The sequence below is a fragment of the Trachymyrmex cornetzi genome, unplaced genomic scaffold, assembly GCF_001594075.2.
Source record: "Trachymyrmex cornetzi isolate Tcor2-1 unplaced genomic scaffold, Tcor1.1 scaffold166, whole genome shotgun sequence".
Classification (NCBI taxonomy): domain Eukaryota; kingdom Metazoa; phylum Arthropoda; class Insecta; order Hymenoptera; family Formicidae; genus Trachymyrmex; species Trachymyrmex cornetzi.
This window is the reverse complement of record NW_017296266.1, coordinates 517,288-533,871: the sequence shown is the minus strand read 5'-3', so window position 1 is coordinate 533,871 and position 16,584 is coordinate 517,288. Positions and strand designations below refer to the sequence as shown.

Below are 16,584 nucleotides of genomic sequence, written 5' to 3'. Positions count from 1 at the left end.
GAGCATGTTGGCATTGTCTGAGATACGCGTGTCACTTATTAAACGATTCAATCGAGCGTGTTACGTCAGTTGTACGTATGAAAATACCGTCTGATGAGTCACGCGATGAAGAATCGCCTAAAGAATTTCTCCGCGGGAAAGCACGGAGGAGCTTCATTATTAGTCGTTTATAATCAAGGAAATAAAAAGGCTAAAACATCGATCAGAAATGTTAAAGCATCGACAGATCCTCCTTTTTTCTCGCAAAAATTAACTGGCAAAAAGCGACGCTGTTAGAGCTCTATAAAGCTAGCAGGACCAAATCAACAGAATCAAATCGGACCTATCGAAATTTTTAGTACTCATTTTGTACTAAATTGTACTATTAATAATAATTCTGTACCGTGTGCCATTTCGAAAAAAATCGTAGCGCTGCTGGCTTAATATTAAGCTAGCAGGACCAATTTAAAAAAGATAAAAAAAAAAATATCAGAAATCAATACGATTAAATTTGTACTATTTTGTACTGCCAAAAACAATTCTATATTATGTCATTTTCAAGAAAACAATGACGTTGATTTTAGCTGGTTAATATTTAAGCTGGCAGGACCATAAAAAAAAACAAAATGAAGGAAAAAATTAACACAACTGAATTTGTATTAAGCCAGCAGCGCCACGATTTTTTTCGAAATGGCACACGGTACAAAATTATCATTAATGGTACAATTTAGTACAAAATGAGTACTAAAAATTTCGATAGGTCCGATTTGATTCTGCTGATTTGGTCCTGCTAGCTTTATAGAGCTCGCTGTTGGCATTCATTACATATAATATATCTTTGAAAATCTATAATATTTTTTGTATTAAATTATTTTTTCGAAGATTACTTCAGCAGGATTGCTACAAAAACTGGAAATTAGGGAATAGTTAGGCAATTTTACAAAATTTTCTGAAAAATAAAAATTCTTAGCTTTGGAGAAGTTTAATATGCGTACTTCATATCTACACAGTTGGAATACTATTTAACAGTTAAATCCAAACAGTATTAGCAATACTAATAGTAATTACTCCCACAATAAAATATTTGATGATTCTGAAATTAGGACGAAAATACAAAACATTTTAAAATATTAAAAACATCAGGGAAAATTATAAAATTTTATCTATTGTAGAGTTCAGAGAAAAGTGATAAAATTTTAGGATGAGAAATTTATGATAACCTTGTCAAGTGAAACATCGCCTTGTAGTCTCGTTTTAAAACTGTATCTTATTCAGCTTTCTTCATTGTGACTTATTTCAGCTTTCTCGTACTAAAGTTATGTCTTCAGGAAATTTCTGCGTTGCCCTAATTTGTTGTACGCGGAATTGTTGATTATTCCGTGTACGGCTTTTCTCTTACGCCCTTTAATGGTGCGTCACTTTCTCTCAATTAGGATTCATATTAACCCTTTAACAAAGGTCGACTCTCGCGTGAATTGCGAGTGCTTGCCGAGTACGATACACTTGTTGAGATTACATCGTGTGCGTTTTCCGTTCATGTTTAATTTAATTTTTTTGTAACGCTAAAGTACTTGTCGCGAATTATGCCAAAGAAAAAAAATACATTTAAGTATTTGTCAGTCCTATTCTGGACTGCTAGAAAAAAGTATAAAAATATTTTCCTCAAGATTAACAATTGCGGAAATAAATCCAAGAAATATTTCTTAATTAGTTATTAAAGGAAAAAAGTTAATAAGACGATATTGCTTAATGAGTTTATTAATAAATCATTTCTACACTGAAAAAAAAATTAGCTAAATCTGAGTAAATATTTCTTGAATAGTGCCAAGTAAACATTTATTTAGAACAAATAAATATTTGCTCAATAAAATATAATGATATTTAAATCAAATCAATGGTTCTTGTATCAAATAAATATATGTTTACATTTAGTAAATATTTACTTGGCACTATTCAAGAAATATTTACTCAGATTTAGCTAATTTTTTTTTCAGTGTAGTTTTTTCAGGAAATAAACTTTCTGAAAATTACATGAATAAGCAGTCTTTCAGTTTACAGTATTGATTCATAAAAGCCGTGATTATCGATGTAACGTCGCTGTATGCATAACGTTGTTAATACGTGATAGGAAATGGCAACTTTATCAGTTTCCAAGACATGGGCATCGATAAAGTTGGAATGGTTGACATAGCTGAAATTCCGCGATAATGAGTAATTTATGACATACGGCTAATGCTTGCAATCACTCTTGAGAGCGTGCGTTTTGCAATTAACGCGTGCGATGAATTTATCGCTAATTAAATCGTAATTCGTTGTGGTGACCGTGAAGCACGACGCGTCGTGATATTTTTCATAAACGCGGATTTAACGCCGTAATAAATCTTACGGAGCGTAGAGAAGTAAACGGTTGATAAGTCAATTTCACTTTGTTTCAAAATTTAAATGGTAATATTAGCATATAATGGCATAAGAAATAAATTAGCATTGTAGATACAAGTCGAGAGTAAGCTTTAGTTTTTTTTTAAACTACAACTGAAAAATTTAGTATTATTATTTCAATTAATGAATCGAGTAAAAATGTATGTCTTCCTTTCTGCAATAAAATAAATACAAAAATATAAAAATTTTATATGAAAAATACAAAAACTTTATGGAGAAATTCGGTGGAAACAGTATTTTTCGATTCTCTCTGCTTCTTTTGTTAAACCGTGCTGCAGCGTTGCAATGTCTCATTTTATTGTCGCGTCAGTGTGTCACTGTCAGGTTATAATGCCTGTAAAGGCGTCGTGTAAAACTCGTCTCGAAGTAGGCGACGGACGCGTCGTTTCAAGGACTCCCGTGAAACTGGGCTACATCCTGCGGGGATGCTTGATCATCGTGCTTGATCTTCGCGAACAGGTTGTGAGTTGAAAGCTCCTCGCGGACTGTAGGTTGTTATGTAACGTAGCAGGATCTCTAACGATCGACACATTCTCGTTTTCCTCGTGTCATTCCGACCTGTTCGCCAACCACGTCTCTCTTTCTCTCTTTGTATCTCTCTCTCTCTCTCTCTCTCTCTCTCTCTCTCTCTCTCATACCATATTTCCGTTATCGCACGAATGCTGTAAAAGGCCACGTTGGGCCACGCATGCAAACCTGAATTGCATCGCGTCGAATGAGAACGAGTGAAGAATAAGACTATAGGAAGTCAAATCTGATGATTAATCCGTTATTTCAAATTAAAATTGCGCTGTGATTTTAATCGCGATCTTTAGGGTATTAATATTCATGATATTAATAATAATATTTCGGGAAAAAATATATAGAACTATATCGAGCTTCTTCGATTCTTTTAGTTAAAAAATTTAAGGAATTAAAATTGGAAAAAACTATTAAATACTTTTTATTTAATGATAGACTTCTTCAATATTTAACATAATATCTCTTTCAATCAAATTTTAAGAATATAAGTATAAGTAAAAATAACTTTTTTTCTAGTTTTAATTAGACTCAGGCTTCTCTCAACAGAGAAATTTGATTGAAATTTTAGATAAAAGCAAATAATTAATTTCAAAATTAAAAATATTTATAATCTTACCTATAATATTGATAATTAATTAGGCAAGCAAATGATATTTAAATGTGATGCAAAAAATTTATTGGACATTATCATCGAATAATCGTCTCAATATCATGATTTATCGATACTTTATTTATCGATGATCACATGAGATTTAACTGGTTCAGTTATTTTGGATGTTTAACAGATTTAGAAGACGTCATCAGAGAAACGAATATTATTTTCAAGACTGACGACCGGAATAACTAGCGATTTGCACGAATTTGTGATGAGTTTTTGTATTTCCGATAAACAGGGATAAACGATTTCAACGGTAAATTTAAACGAAGAGGTTGAATTATGATTTAGTTACAATGACCGATAATCAAGCGTTACAAATTTTGTCACTAAAAAACTAACAAAAATTATTTTTCAGCCTGTGTCAGTTGGAACTTTTTTCCAATTTGTCAGCTTTTGTATTTTTCAAGCATAAAGAAGAATAATAACATGCATTATTGTTTATATCATAAGATGTTACATTATATAGAATTAATATTTGGATATAAGGCGACACTTTCTTTGTCTGTCTCTAGTTAAATTCTTTCTCGTGTCCACGACAGTCCTTAAAATTAGTGTCATTACAAGTCACGTCACAGGTGGCATCTGGTTTACCATAATCTAACATACCTTGAATGCTGACACGATAATTTCAAGGATGCGCTCGTGGCCGAGATACGCAGAATGGTTTTTAATACCGCAATACTTTAACATCACCGTATTTTTATTCTTTGAACGCATGCCAACCGCAATACTAACAACTGGAAGCGTGGACTTCCGTTCTTGTCTAGGGTAAGTTGCAAACAATTTAAATAGCGTGTGTCCAAGTTATGCTGCATGCCGAAAAGTGATGCACGTTTGACGACACGAGACATCTTTCTGTGAAATATCTAATATTGAGTCTGAAAATTGTGTTCCTAGTCCATTCTCATTTCAAGATCGTCTTAAAAAATAAGGCCGGTAATTAGCGTCTTAAGGTATTGCTTAAGAGGGTCTTGAAATAAGAACCGACTATGAATACCAATCTAAGATACCAATACAGCTCTCTGATTGGTTCGTGACATCTTAAGACCGTATACTGTTAGAAATGCTTCCTTTACATGTAAATGAAGCTCGTGATTATGAACGAAATTAAAAGTAATGAATGATTTAATTGAAAATTAAGTTATAGTAGTTAGTTAAATGTAAGGAAAGTGTATATTAAATTTCATAAATTTTCATGAAAAATACATTAAATTTCATGTACATATATACAAATATATACGTTCCAGTTATAAATACATTGAATTTAATGTAATGTCATGAAATTAAGTTCAAATTGTGTAATTTAAAAGTATATTAAATTTCATGAAATTTTTAACAATATACTTAAGATAGTCTTAAATATAAGAACGGATTACAAATATCGTTTCGAAATATCGTTTCGAAATATCGTTTTTATTTTAAGACCATTTTAAGTAACGTCTTAAGATGCTAATATACAGCCTCCTGATTGATGATGAAGAGGTCATGTAAGAATAAGAATTTCTTACACGAGTATATGAATAAAGAAATTTTTATTCACCAAGAGCAACGGTTATGAAGAACGACGGATGAATACTGCCCCATGACTTTGTAACTTTTTTACAAATTGTGTAGCCTTGTTATTACGAGGCAGACGCATTGTACTTGATGCCGTCAAACGAGACATCGCTTATTTGTCGTACCTTTTGACTGAAAAAATAGCGATAACAAATCATATGTTGTTTGATAAATAAGAAGACGTCCATGCTGTTACATCATAATCATGATCGTGACTGGTGGGTTTTTTAAATACCGTCCTTGAAACGTATCTAACGCATGGATGCAACTCGACGATCCGTTCCTTCGCGAGAAACTGTACCTCCCGTGAAAAGTATACACCGAGTTTTTCGTAGTCTAATTATTCTTTGTTATTTTTGTTTGACGGATATGCAAGTAACATTTTTTCGATTTTACGATAAGCCGCGCTTATTGCGTGTGTCAAAACTATTTATTTGTTATGACATTCGGGTTATACTCACTGATAAAGAGAGTCATTTGCAATTTTAATTGTTTTAGATTATATAGTAAAATGATTACTGAAATGCAGTTTCATGATATCAGTTATATCAGGTTATTATTAGTACATTATTATAATCTCATTTTATTTATTTGTGACATTAAACATAAAAACCGATAATTTTTGATTGAATGCATGCACTGCACCAATAATACACTGCAGATGTATGGGCAATATGTGATATTAGCAAATAATTGCAGGTGGTTCCGTGCGGTCTTCGAAAAATCTGCAACGTAAGAGCACAAAGAATTTTCTGATCCTTGTATATTATTTCGATGTGTTCTTGACATCCGATTAAAATTCCCGAATTGATTAGAAATAACACATCATCGATGATCTTTTACTTTCGTGCTTTACTGTATGTTTAATAGTCGATCGAATTAATCACGCTAAGAAGAATGTCTGATTGGATTAATTGGAATTTTGGTTGAAAATGGAAAAAAGAATCAAAATTTTCTGGTTAAATCTACAAAATTCTAGTTGAGGTAATTGGAATTCTGATCGATATAATCAGTCTTCTGCTTCATCCATTTTCAATCAGACATTTTTCTCACTGCATTGAATGACAAATTCATAGTTGCCATTAATATTCACTCAGAGAAAAGGATATTTTATTTTATTTACACATCTAAATTATTCAAAGAGATAAGTCTCATTTTGCTTTTATTATTCCTACGAGATAAGATGATATATCTATGCTTTTTTAGTTAGTTTATTCATTTGTAATGATGTATTATATAACAAGATATACAGCAGAACTTATCACGAAATTTATTTAAAATTTTTAATGAATAGAATAAGCTTTTTTTATTTGATATAATAAGGCAAAATTTGACAGACATCGTGTAAACTTTGATCGAAAATTTTTCAATTATTTTATAGGAAAATTTGTTTTTTCTTTCTTAGGATCACTCATCGTAGGCTGACATGATTGACATGATTAAATTGTGTGCATTATTATTTTATTATCTCTATTATGTATTACAACTTTTTTTTATTCCTTATTATCTTATGTCATGCAAGTCCCGCGACACAAGATAATATAATAATCTCAACATGTGTTTTTTGAAACAATATTACTAGTCGTAACACGATGCGCGAGTTATGTTTTTGCTTCTTATGTTTTGTGAAATATGAATTATAACCATCCATTATATGTTTGGCAGTTGCTATAAAAAAAGGAAAGATGACATAGCAAAGTCAAAAGAATCTCGCGTCACTAAATCCTTTCTGCTTAATTTGATTTTTAAAATAGTACAAACCGCGTACGCGTTACATAATTCTGCATCGCAAATGCTATTCGCGAATGTCGGAGATAATATCGCGGAAAAACGCATTAATTGTCGTCACGGTAGCTACTAGAAACACTGTCGGTTGCTTATCTGCTGCTTCGCGCTACATTTTTTTTATTCCTCGTTAATAACGTAGATAACTACTAGGTAAAATGTGGCAGGAACACACACTCCAAGAGTCGACTGTTGTCGTGATGTAAGTTCTTTCGGCGATCTGGATAAGATTCCACGAGAATGGATAATGAATGACTAAGACAAATGCATTTCTCGCATACGGAATCGATCTGTTAAAAAGTACTTTTGTGTTTAGCAATTCAATAACTTTTGCAATGCTTATCATTTCGAGTATCTTTAACGTAATAAAAATGTTTTACAACTTTTTTTATTCCTTTGATTGTCTATCGTGGTGGCTCGTCTTATAAAAACGTCATCTCCATTCTAAGAAAAAAACATTGTGTCAACTATTTATCTGTAACAGGAAATTTCGTTGATATAGTTTTATTAAATAGGAATTATTACTTCATTTTTTTATAATATAATAGAATATATCTTACTTTATCTTATCTTTTCTATTTTTATAATATAGCTACATTATATTGTAGCCGTATATTGATTTATTTGATGTAAAAATCGTATAAAAGTTGAGAGGAACTATTTTTTTGGCTTTTTTTTGTGCACAGCTGCCAAACATGTGTTAACATTCATCACATGTGTTAAATTCCATCGTAAATTAGACGAATTTTTACGAACAATGATGAACATTTTTAAACTATTTGTACTTAAGAGACACGGCGGCAGATATTCAACTTTGATCGTACCTGCAACACTGATATCGCAAGCATTACGTAATTATGATAAACTCTTTGATAACAACGTTGACAATATAGTGTGAATATATCTGACGCTACAAGGTATCGTAATAAGAAAAAGAATTTATATAAGTATAAAGAATGACATCTTTTTATGAGGAAAAAGACAAAACTTTTAATAGCATTCACTATCAAAACATTCAGATATTCTATATATCTCTCTCTATTAATTTTTATTGCGATATAAAAAGTATATTGAATTACATTAAAGTATATTGAAAAGTAATAGATGTAAATGTATTAAATAATTAAAATATTATATATTGATGTAATTAGCGTAATGTATTAAGTACCTAATAATACTCTAAGATATGTGTATAATTAATGAATTAATTTCCTTAATGCGAAACCATATCTCTTTTAGTGAAAAATATTTTTCTACTATTTCGTGGAACTCATGATCTCATATTCACCCATTATTCTCTTAATGTCACGAAAACTATTTGTTCACATGTTTAATTATTATCTTATAACGCGATTCACAAACACTTTGCACGCTTTTTACCTTTGAGCGTCAAGTATGAGAAACAAGACAATTTCAACCGCATCATTAATTTTTTTCGACGTTTGCAGGTGATGAACCAAGAGGTCAAGAAGGAGACTCCACTGCAGTTCAAATTTCGTGCAAAATTCTATCCCGAAGACGTCGCCGAGGAATTGATACAAGATATTACGCTGCGACTTTTTTACCTTCAGGTAAAAAATTATTATTCACGCAGTCATTTCGCGTCTCTCTCACTCACTCACTCACTCTATCTATCTATCTTACTTGCGATTTCAGTAACAATTTTTAATTTGCTGCTTTTACTTTCAAACTAATTTCGAGACTTATGATTAGACTGCGGAAGTTTATGCAAAATACTTAACTGAACGTTTTGCATAAAATGCATATTTTGCAATTTTGTAAATTTACAGATGGCAATCTCAATCTTTTTACTTCACTTTTTAATAACTCTTTAACGAATAACGATTGACTGCTAAAACTGTCCGATAGTTAATATTCAGTTAAGTATTTTGCATAAAGTTCCGCAGTCTACTTATGATTGATGTCCAGAACAAATTGATCTAACATAAAAACAATGCATATCTTATTTGTTGGTCGGATTAAGTCATGCATCGAACTATCGTTCGTTTATCTGATTCACTTCTTCCCGTCGTCCACTATCTCATCCTCCGTGGCGGGTACGCGAACACAAGGAATGCGCATCAATTTTTTGCTCAGTTGAACCAGACAAATATATTAGTGTTTAAGAACAACGATGCTTAGCGAAATATCACTCACAATTTGGAATAATATCTCAAATGAATGTAAAATTAAATTGTATTTTTCTTATATTAGTTAATCAATATTTTGTTAATTGTTTATAAGCTTATATAATAAATAGCGATCTTATTATTGAATTTTGTATTATATATATTAATCGATATTGTTGTTAGATTAGAATTAATTAGAAAATTTTATGTAATCAATGTTAATGTTTGAATTGATTGCAGGTGAAAAATGGTATTCTCACGGATGAAATATACTGCCCACCGGAAACTTCCGTTCTATTGGCTTCGTATGCCGTTCAAGCAAGACATGGAGATTATCAGAAGGGAAATCATCCCACTGGCTTTCTGTCAAATGATCGGCTGTTACCACAGCGTGTTGTGGATCAACATAAAATGAGCAAGGAGGAATGGGATAACTCTATTACAAACTGGTGGCAGGAACACCGTGGTATGTTGCGAGAGGACGCCATGATGGAGTATCTGAAAATTGCTCAGGTATCTGTTAAATAGCATGAACAGGATGTAAATGCGAAATATATGGCGAAAACTTCAGGAGGGGTTGGATATTCTGATGTACACGATGTACATGATGTACTGTACATCATCGATATTTATATGGATTGCAAAATTATTTTAAATTATTTTATTTTCACATTATTTGGATTCTATATTAGAAATTCCTATTTGTCTTTAAGAAATTTTATTCATGTGAAGTATTAAACTTGTACTGCAATCCGTTTTTTGAAGGCTTGCGCATTTGTAAAGCAACGAGCGTTTTTAATTATACTTTTTAATCACTCGCATAATATTGTATTTTAACTCGATGTTTATTTATGACATAGTATTTTTTAACCAGTCTTGCGAAGAATATTATGCGAACTCTATTGCTGCACTCGGAAACATTTTTATCATGTGAAAAATTGTAAAATATTACTATTCTTGGACTAGTATCACTGGTATCGTTTTAGTATTTTCTTTTATTTTTGCTTTCCATAGGACTTAGAGATGTATGGTGTGAATTACTTTGAAATTCGCAACAAGAAAGGCACAGACCTTTGGTTGGGTGTGGATGCTTTAGGTTTGAACATCTACGAGAAGGACGATAAGCTCACACCGAAAATTGGCTTCCCCTGGTCCGAGATACGGAATATCTCGTTCAACGATAAGAAATTCATAATCAAGCCAATCGACAAGAAGGCACCGGACTTTGTATTTTTCGCCAACAGAGTCAAGATTAACAAGAGAATTCTTGCGCTATGCATGGGCAATCACGAACTTTACATGCGCAGACGTAAGCCAGACACGATCGACGTGCAGCAGATGAAGGTAGGAACATTACATTATATCACATTAATGAAATAATTAAAATTAATGAAACATAATTATTAATGCTTATACTTATCTAAAGTTGATTATATAACTTTCTCATTAGCAATACGTATTTTACATCACTTTACGTAACCATTATAGCATATTGAAAATTTATTTAGGAGTTAAAATAATTTAACAATTAAAGGCTTGTGTGTGTGTGTGTGTGTGTGTGTGTGTGTGTGTGTGTGTAAGAAATAATAAAATATATTTAGTTTCTGAAGTTGTAACGAGATTGCAATAAAATTTTTTCAGGCTCAAGCAAAAGACGAAAAGATGGCGAAACAGCAACAGAGAGAGAAATTGCAATTGGAGATAGCTGCCCGAGAGCGTGCGGAGAAGAAACAGCAGGAATACGAAGAGAGGCTAAAAAATATGGCAGAGGAAATGGATAGGCGGAATGCTGAGTTGAACGAAGCTCAGGAAATGATCCGGCGCTTGGAGGAGCAGCTGAAGCAATTGCAGGCTGCTAAGGAAGAGCTAGAGAATCGTCAGAAGGTGAGCGAGAATCATCAGAAGATAATCTCTTTAATTATGAGTTTAAAAAACTACCATTACACTATCAATGAGCAGTTAATTTTTTTGTTTTTATTCTTTTTATCCTTCATTTCTTACTTGAGCGAACGATTAACATCAAGTTCGAACTACTATAAGTCAAGTTCAAATTACTATAAGTCATCTTATAAGATATAATATTGATGTTTATTGTTCGCTCAAATAAGATGTATAAGTTTAGTAGAAACGCTGATTTGATTTTTCCATCATAATATTAATTTTTCTGCGCTATTCTACGAATTTGTGAGCATACGATAGTGATAACCGTACAGAATTTATGATTCCTGAGCATTAAGACAATTGCGGCTGCTATGTTGTCAAATTGGAATTAAAAAATGGCACTCAGTTAATTCGATGTTTTTTACGATTTTATAGATGAAAAATCTGAGGACTATTGAGGGATCCTATAATGTATTCACAAATTCAATTATAGGTTTATAAGTAGCATACAAAAGTTGTGACCGTTATAATATTAGTATGTTTCATAGAAAATTATTGTTTAAATTTTTACTTCGAGCAATACACATATGGATGATGATCTAATATAAAGTCGAAACGTTTATGTTTATTATATTATTAAGTTTATAATATTATTAAGCGACAGTTTTATATTCTAAAAATTGTCACTAAGAACCAATGTAGGTTTTAATGTTCCTTTCCTTAATTATTTAATTTATTTTATAAGCCGTATTTGAACTGCTTTTTGTAATTTGTATTGTGTGTGACATAGGAATTGACAGTAATGATGGAGAAGTTGGAACTCTCGCACGAAATGGAGGCTGCGGAGCGCGCTAAACTCGAACAAGAAATAAGAGCTAAGCAAGAGGAAGTACAACGCATACAATCTGAGGTGGAGGCTAAGGATGCAGAAGCTAGGAGATTACAGGCTGAGTTTGAAGCTGCCAAGTACGACCAGTTTTCTTCTTTTTCTCATCCTTTGTTTCTTAATTAACATAATTGGGGATAATTGCATATTTATCGTTTATTATGCAAGATTAAGACAAGAAGAAGCTGACCGACAATTTCAAGCTAATCAGACTCCGCATCATCATCACGTCGAGGAGAACGAAGAAGGTGAGGAGGAGGGTGAGGACGAAATTCCTCAAGGAGACGTTACTAAGGACCTCGCGACTGACGAATCAATAATCGATCCTGTCGGGGAGCGACGCACTTTAGCGGAGAGAAGTGAACGTCTTAACGATCAATTGAAGGTACGTTGATGTACAACGTTAATATATTTTAGATTTTATTTCTTATTTTAAATAACTGTAATTTTATGTAAAACTTTTTTTAACTGCTTTTATTCTTTAAAATGTGGAAATACGTTTTTAAAACGATGCAAACTTTGCAAAAAATTCTATTGTATACACTGTTACAATGAAATGCTTTCATTGACAGGCATTAAAGCAAGATCTCGCTCAGTCACGTGACGAGTCCAAGGAGACGGTGATGGACAAGATCCACAGGGAAAATGTGCGTCAGGGCCGCGACAAATACAAGACGCTTCGCGAAATTCGCAAGGGCAACACCAAACGCCGCGTTGATCAATTCGAGAACATGTAAATTAATGTGCGTGCATCTAATCACTTACCTTATACATGTCCTTTTCTACCTTCAATTTCTCACCTGACTTTTGCGAAGAATGCAGTAAAATAATAATGAGGAAAAAAAGAAAGCGATTAATAAGATAGAGAGAAATAGAGAGAGGTATAGATTCTACAATAAATGTATAAATAGAATAATTTGAATAGCAGACACACATTATCAATCAATTACACTTCAACTTTTTTCAAAAATTGCGCGAATGACAACCGTGACTATCATATAATTAATATTTACGCCTACGTTAGCTTGATGACAATTCTATACCCTCACGCAAACTGATAATCAAAGATTTTACCTTTTTGGTAAGGAACGCGACGACAGTGAGCGACTCGCGCACCGTCTTCCACATATACTTCCACGTTAATTAACGCTGCATGATTGGCTCTATCGCGGAATCGTCACCCGTCTCAGGAGCGCGAGTAAATTTTCTCGCTACTTCGCGCAAAAGTGCCTTGCTTGTGAAGCTAGTAATTCTTGTAACTATCTCCTAATAGCAAAAATCAATATTATTACTCTAATAATTTAGCGTAATGATATTCTTGTTTCGATAAAGGCACTTTGCGCCCAAGTGACAAGAAAATTTCCGGTAGTAAATTCGTTACCGTTACTTAAACCTTTCTCTGCGCATCGATGAATCAACATTTCGATTATCGAGGTGCTAGTATTGTCTCGCCTCACCATAAGTATTACTGCCGGTCATTTATTCGCGAAACGCGATACTTAACTGCTGGTTATCTACCGGTGCTGCCCTGCCCGTCGCAGTTTTTATCGCGCCATCATGCGATATCGTCCGTCCTCGGTAATAAGGATTTATTTTCGAGAAACCATCAACGCTACCATCACTATTTGCACCTCAGCTGATATATCGCGACGGCAATTGCGGTCGCTACCTGTTTACGAATGATTTTCTTTTATTGTACGCTTAATTTGGGCCATATTTAAACAGAAGGCTGTACGTTACTCTTGACATTCATTAGTTGACCGGCGATTTGTAACTAGACCGAATATCGATCAGAGAGGAATCGAAATAGGGCACGTGGCTTATACTGTAGCGAGTTAGATAAAAATAGGCATAACCTTAAAGTTCGTATTGGGCAGCGACCGTTCCAAGCAAGGAGACATTTCATGACTTCCGGTTCTATTTTTTGTTTTTAAAGATTAGTTGAAGGTTTTCTTAAACCATATTATCGAATAAATAAATAATTTTATGTATATATGTACGTATACATATATGTACATATGTTTAAAGAAAAATCATATGCGAACAGATATGAATCTTTAATATGTATTTTGTGTTTCCAAAATTCTAATATTTCCTGTTTTGAGAATATTTTATTCATCGCGTTTATAAATCGCATGTTACGATTGTCCCCTTGTACATTATACACAGATCACTATTGCGGCGCAATCCGTCATTCCGGATTAATAAACGTAAGCGATTCAACGATGGCATGGTCTATTCACTATCGATAAAACCGTACCGAACTATTTTCGTACGAACGAGTTTCGATAACACGTTAGCGATTTTATATTGAATACACTCGTGGCCTTTACTTGATATACATATAAATATATAAATAAATATATATATATATATATATCTCGAAGTACTATAGGTAGTACTAATATAACGACTAGCTGAGAGAAAGAAATGTAAAGATATCGCGCCATAGAAAATTTGTTCTGCATACCTTCAATACAAGATCGAACCGCGCGGTACCCGCCGAATGGCTTTAGCTACCAAGATTTTCGAAAGAATGAGGGAACGAATGTGAGAGAGGGAGAGAATGTGATAAGGGAGATAATTAACCGTGTATGTGCGAGAAAAAGAGAGAGATGCCGAGTGATAGAGAAAACACATTTATGGCGGTCATATGCCATTGTAATTTAAAAAAAATCTTTCGCCCTTCTTAAGAGAATGTTTTGTGCGCAACGGGATTAAAATTAACGAAAACTCGAACCTCGAGACGCTGCCAATTTTTCACACGACGGAATGCAAAACAAACAACGATAGCAAGTGTGATACGGACAAAACGTGTGTGAGTTTCACGTAGGAGAGAAGATCGCGAAATGTAAACAGTCGCACCGTATCACAGAAAAATTTGTACTTTGCTATATAATTATCATACGCCCGCGCGTTACAACAATATGCGAAGCAGAAAGGAGGAAAAAAATACAGAAGTAATAACGCGATAGATATTTTTCGATTATATTTAATATTAAAAATTTATATACAAATTAGTAGTGTTATATTATTAATATTAATGTTTACAATCTAGTAGCGTTATTATTATTTTATTATTATGCAGATAATATTGAACGAGAACTAAAGGAAAGCATTTTATAGTCGTCAATTTATATATTCTTAAGATAATCTAGCACGTAAATTTGGTCGTAATTTACGATAAAAGGACATTTACAAGTTCAACCTTTTTATTCAAATTATTTTTAATTACTTTCTGAATTCAACAATAAAAAATAACCAAATTTTTTACTGGCAAATATAATTTGAGAAAAGTTCCAATTTTTTTTAAGTTTTTCATTTTTGAGTATATGGACTTCCGACCAGATATATGTGTAAACAAGATGAAAAAAAAAACAAGATTATTACTAATTAAAGAGATCGCACGATAACATTTCGATAATCGATGAAATAGGTGAGGACAAGCTTGAAAGTTCGTCTCGATACTCTTTGGCGATTAAACGCTTTAGCGAAACCGATGAATTTTTATTGAGACATTCCAGAAGAATTCCTCGTAAAGTGCTTCCCGCCCCTCGACTTACTTTGTTTCGTCAATTAATAGAATTAGATTCATTAAATATTCGATTCGAACTGTCGATTTAAAGATCGCGCCTTGATCTTCTTCCTTCGCTAAATTTCGCGTTTTCATTTGTCCCCTGGAACGTGCTTAACTCTAGAATACGACTTAATTTTTGCCACATTTGCAAAATGTACACGATGTAAATTCAAATATAGGTGAAAAGTGAACTCATTTGTTTGTTTCATGACGTTTATCACTTCAACTATTTTAAATAAATTGAATGTGTACGACTAAAACTGTGAGTTTGCTAATTAAATTGATATTTATAGCCGTAATCATAGTGAAGCCTTATATTTAAGGCTTCCTTAAATCTTTTAGATGCTCTACAAATTATTTGATTGGCTACTGAGCATCTAAAGATAAATTTAAGGAAGCCTTAAATATAAGATCCAACTATGAATACGGACCTTAGATCTTTAAGGATGGAAAGATCTAAGATCTCGGTAATCCATTTAGGAAACGTCGTACATTGCGTTCAGAGTCACTTTCCTCGAAGGATCCTCGAAGTTCCTCCTAGAGTTAAATAACGTTACCCAGTTCTTCGCACTTTGCCGCAGACACGAAAGTAGGTCTTAAAATAGCAAAATCTATCAAAATATACCGTATGTCCCTCGTGAAGGTACTACACGCACGTACATACATAAACATGGTGCTATAGCATTTTCTCGTTCCTGAAATATATCGAAATGTGTGTATATTTGGCGCCAGGCATGCGTTTCGTTCCTTTTTTTCGTCTTCCTCCTTTCCAAGCTGAGACGCAAAGCTCGGCGGCATTGTAATGATAGAATTCGAATACGCGTCCTTTTTCCGTTTCTGCAACCATTAGGGGATCCTCGTAGCAATATTATCGAGTTATTAAATTAACCAGCGAAAACACGAGACACAAACATACGATGCAGAGACGCATAGACATTGTATTTTAATGAAAACAATATTATTTGTTGGTGCGAGGATATAATGAAAACTACTTGTACTTTCCTGAGAAAGCTAGAGATTGTTTAAATAAAAAAAATTCATATAAAAAAAAAGAGCTACCGATCCTGCTAATTGAAATAGTTATTGATTATTCCATATCCTACAAAAGAAATATAAGATAATCCAGATTTCTAAACATCTTTAAAATCGAAGAACAAGATGGAAAGATACC

General features: G+C 33.0%; 1 protein-coding gene across 2 annotated transcripts in view; it reads left to right on the top strand.

The window, feature by feature from the left end:
- Positions 1-12,573, top strand: part of Moe (moesin) — a 36,922-nt gene extending 24,349 nt beyond the window's left edge. For both annotated transcript variants that reach the window (XM_018504356.1, XM_018504355.1), the window contains 7 exons: positions 8,389-8,511; positions 9,310-9,582; positions 10,084-10,413; positions 10,711-10,953; positions 11,741-11,916; positions 12,005-12,221; positions 12,409-12,573. In XM_018504356.1, coding sequence (XP_018359858.1) covers positions 8,389-8,511; positions 9,310-9,582; positions 10,084-10,413; positions 10,711-10,953; positions 11,741-11,916; positions 12,005-12,221; positions 12,409-12,573 — 1,527 coding nt within the window. The remainder of the gene's footprint in view (positions 1-8,388; positions 8,512-9,309; positions 9,583-10,083; positions 10,414-10,710; positions 10,954-11,740; positions 11,917-12,004; positions 12,222-12,408) is intronic.
- Positions 12,574-16,584: the final 4,011 nt, after the last annotated feature.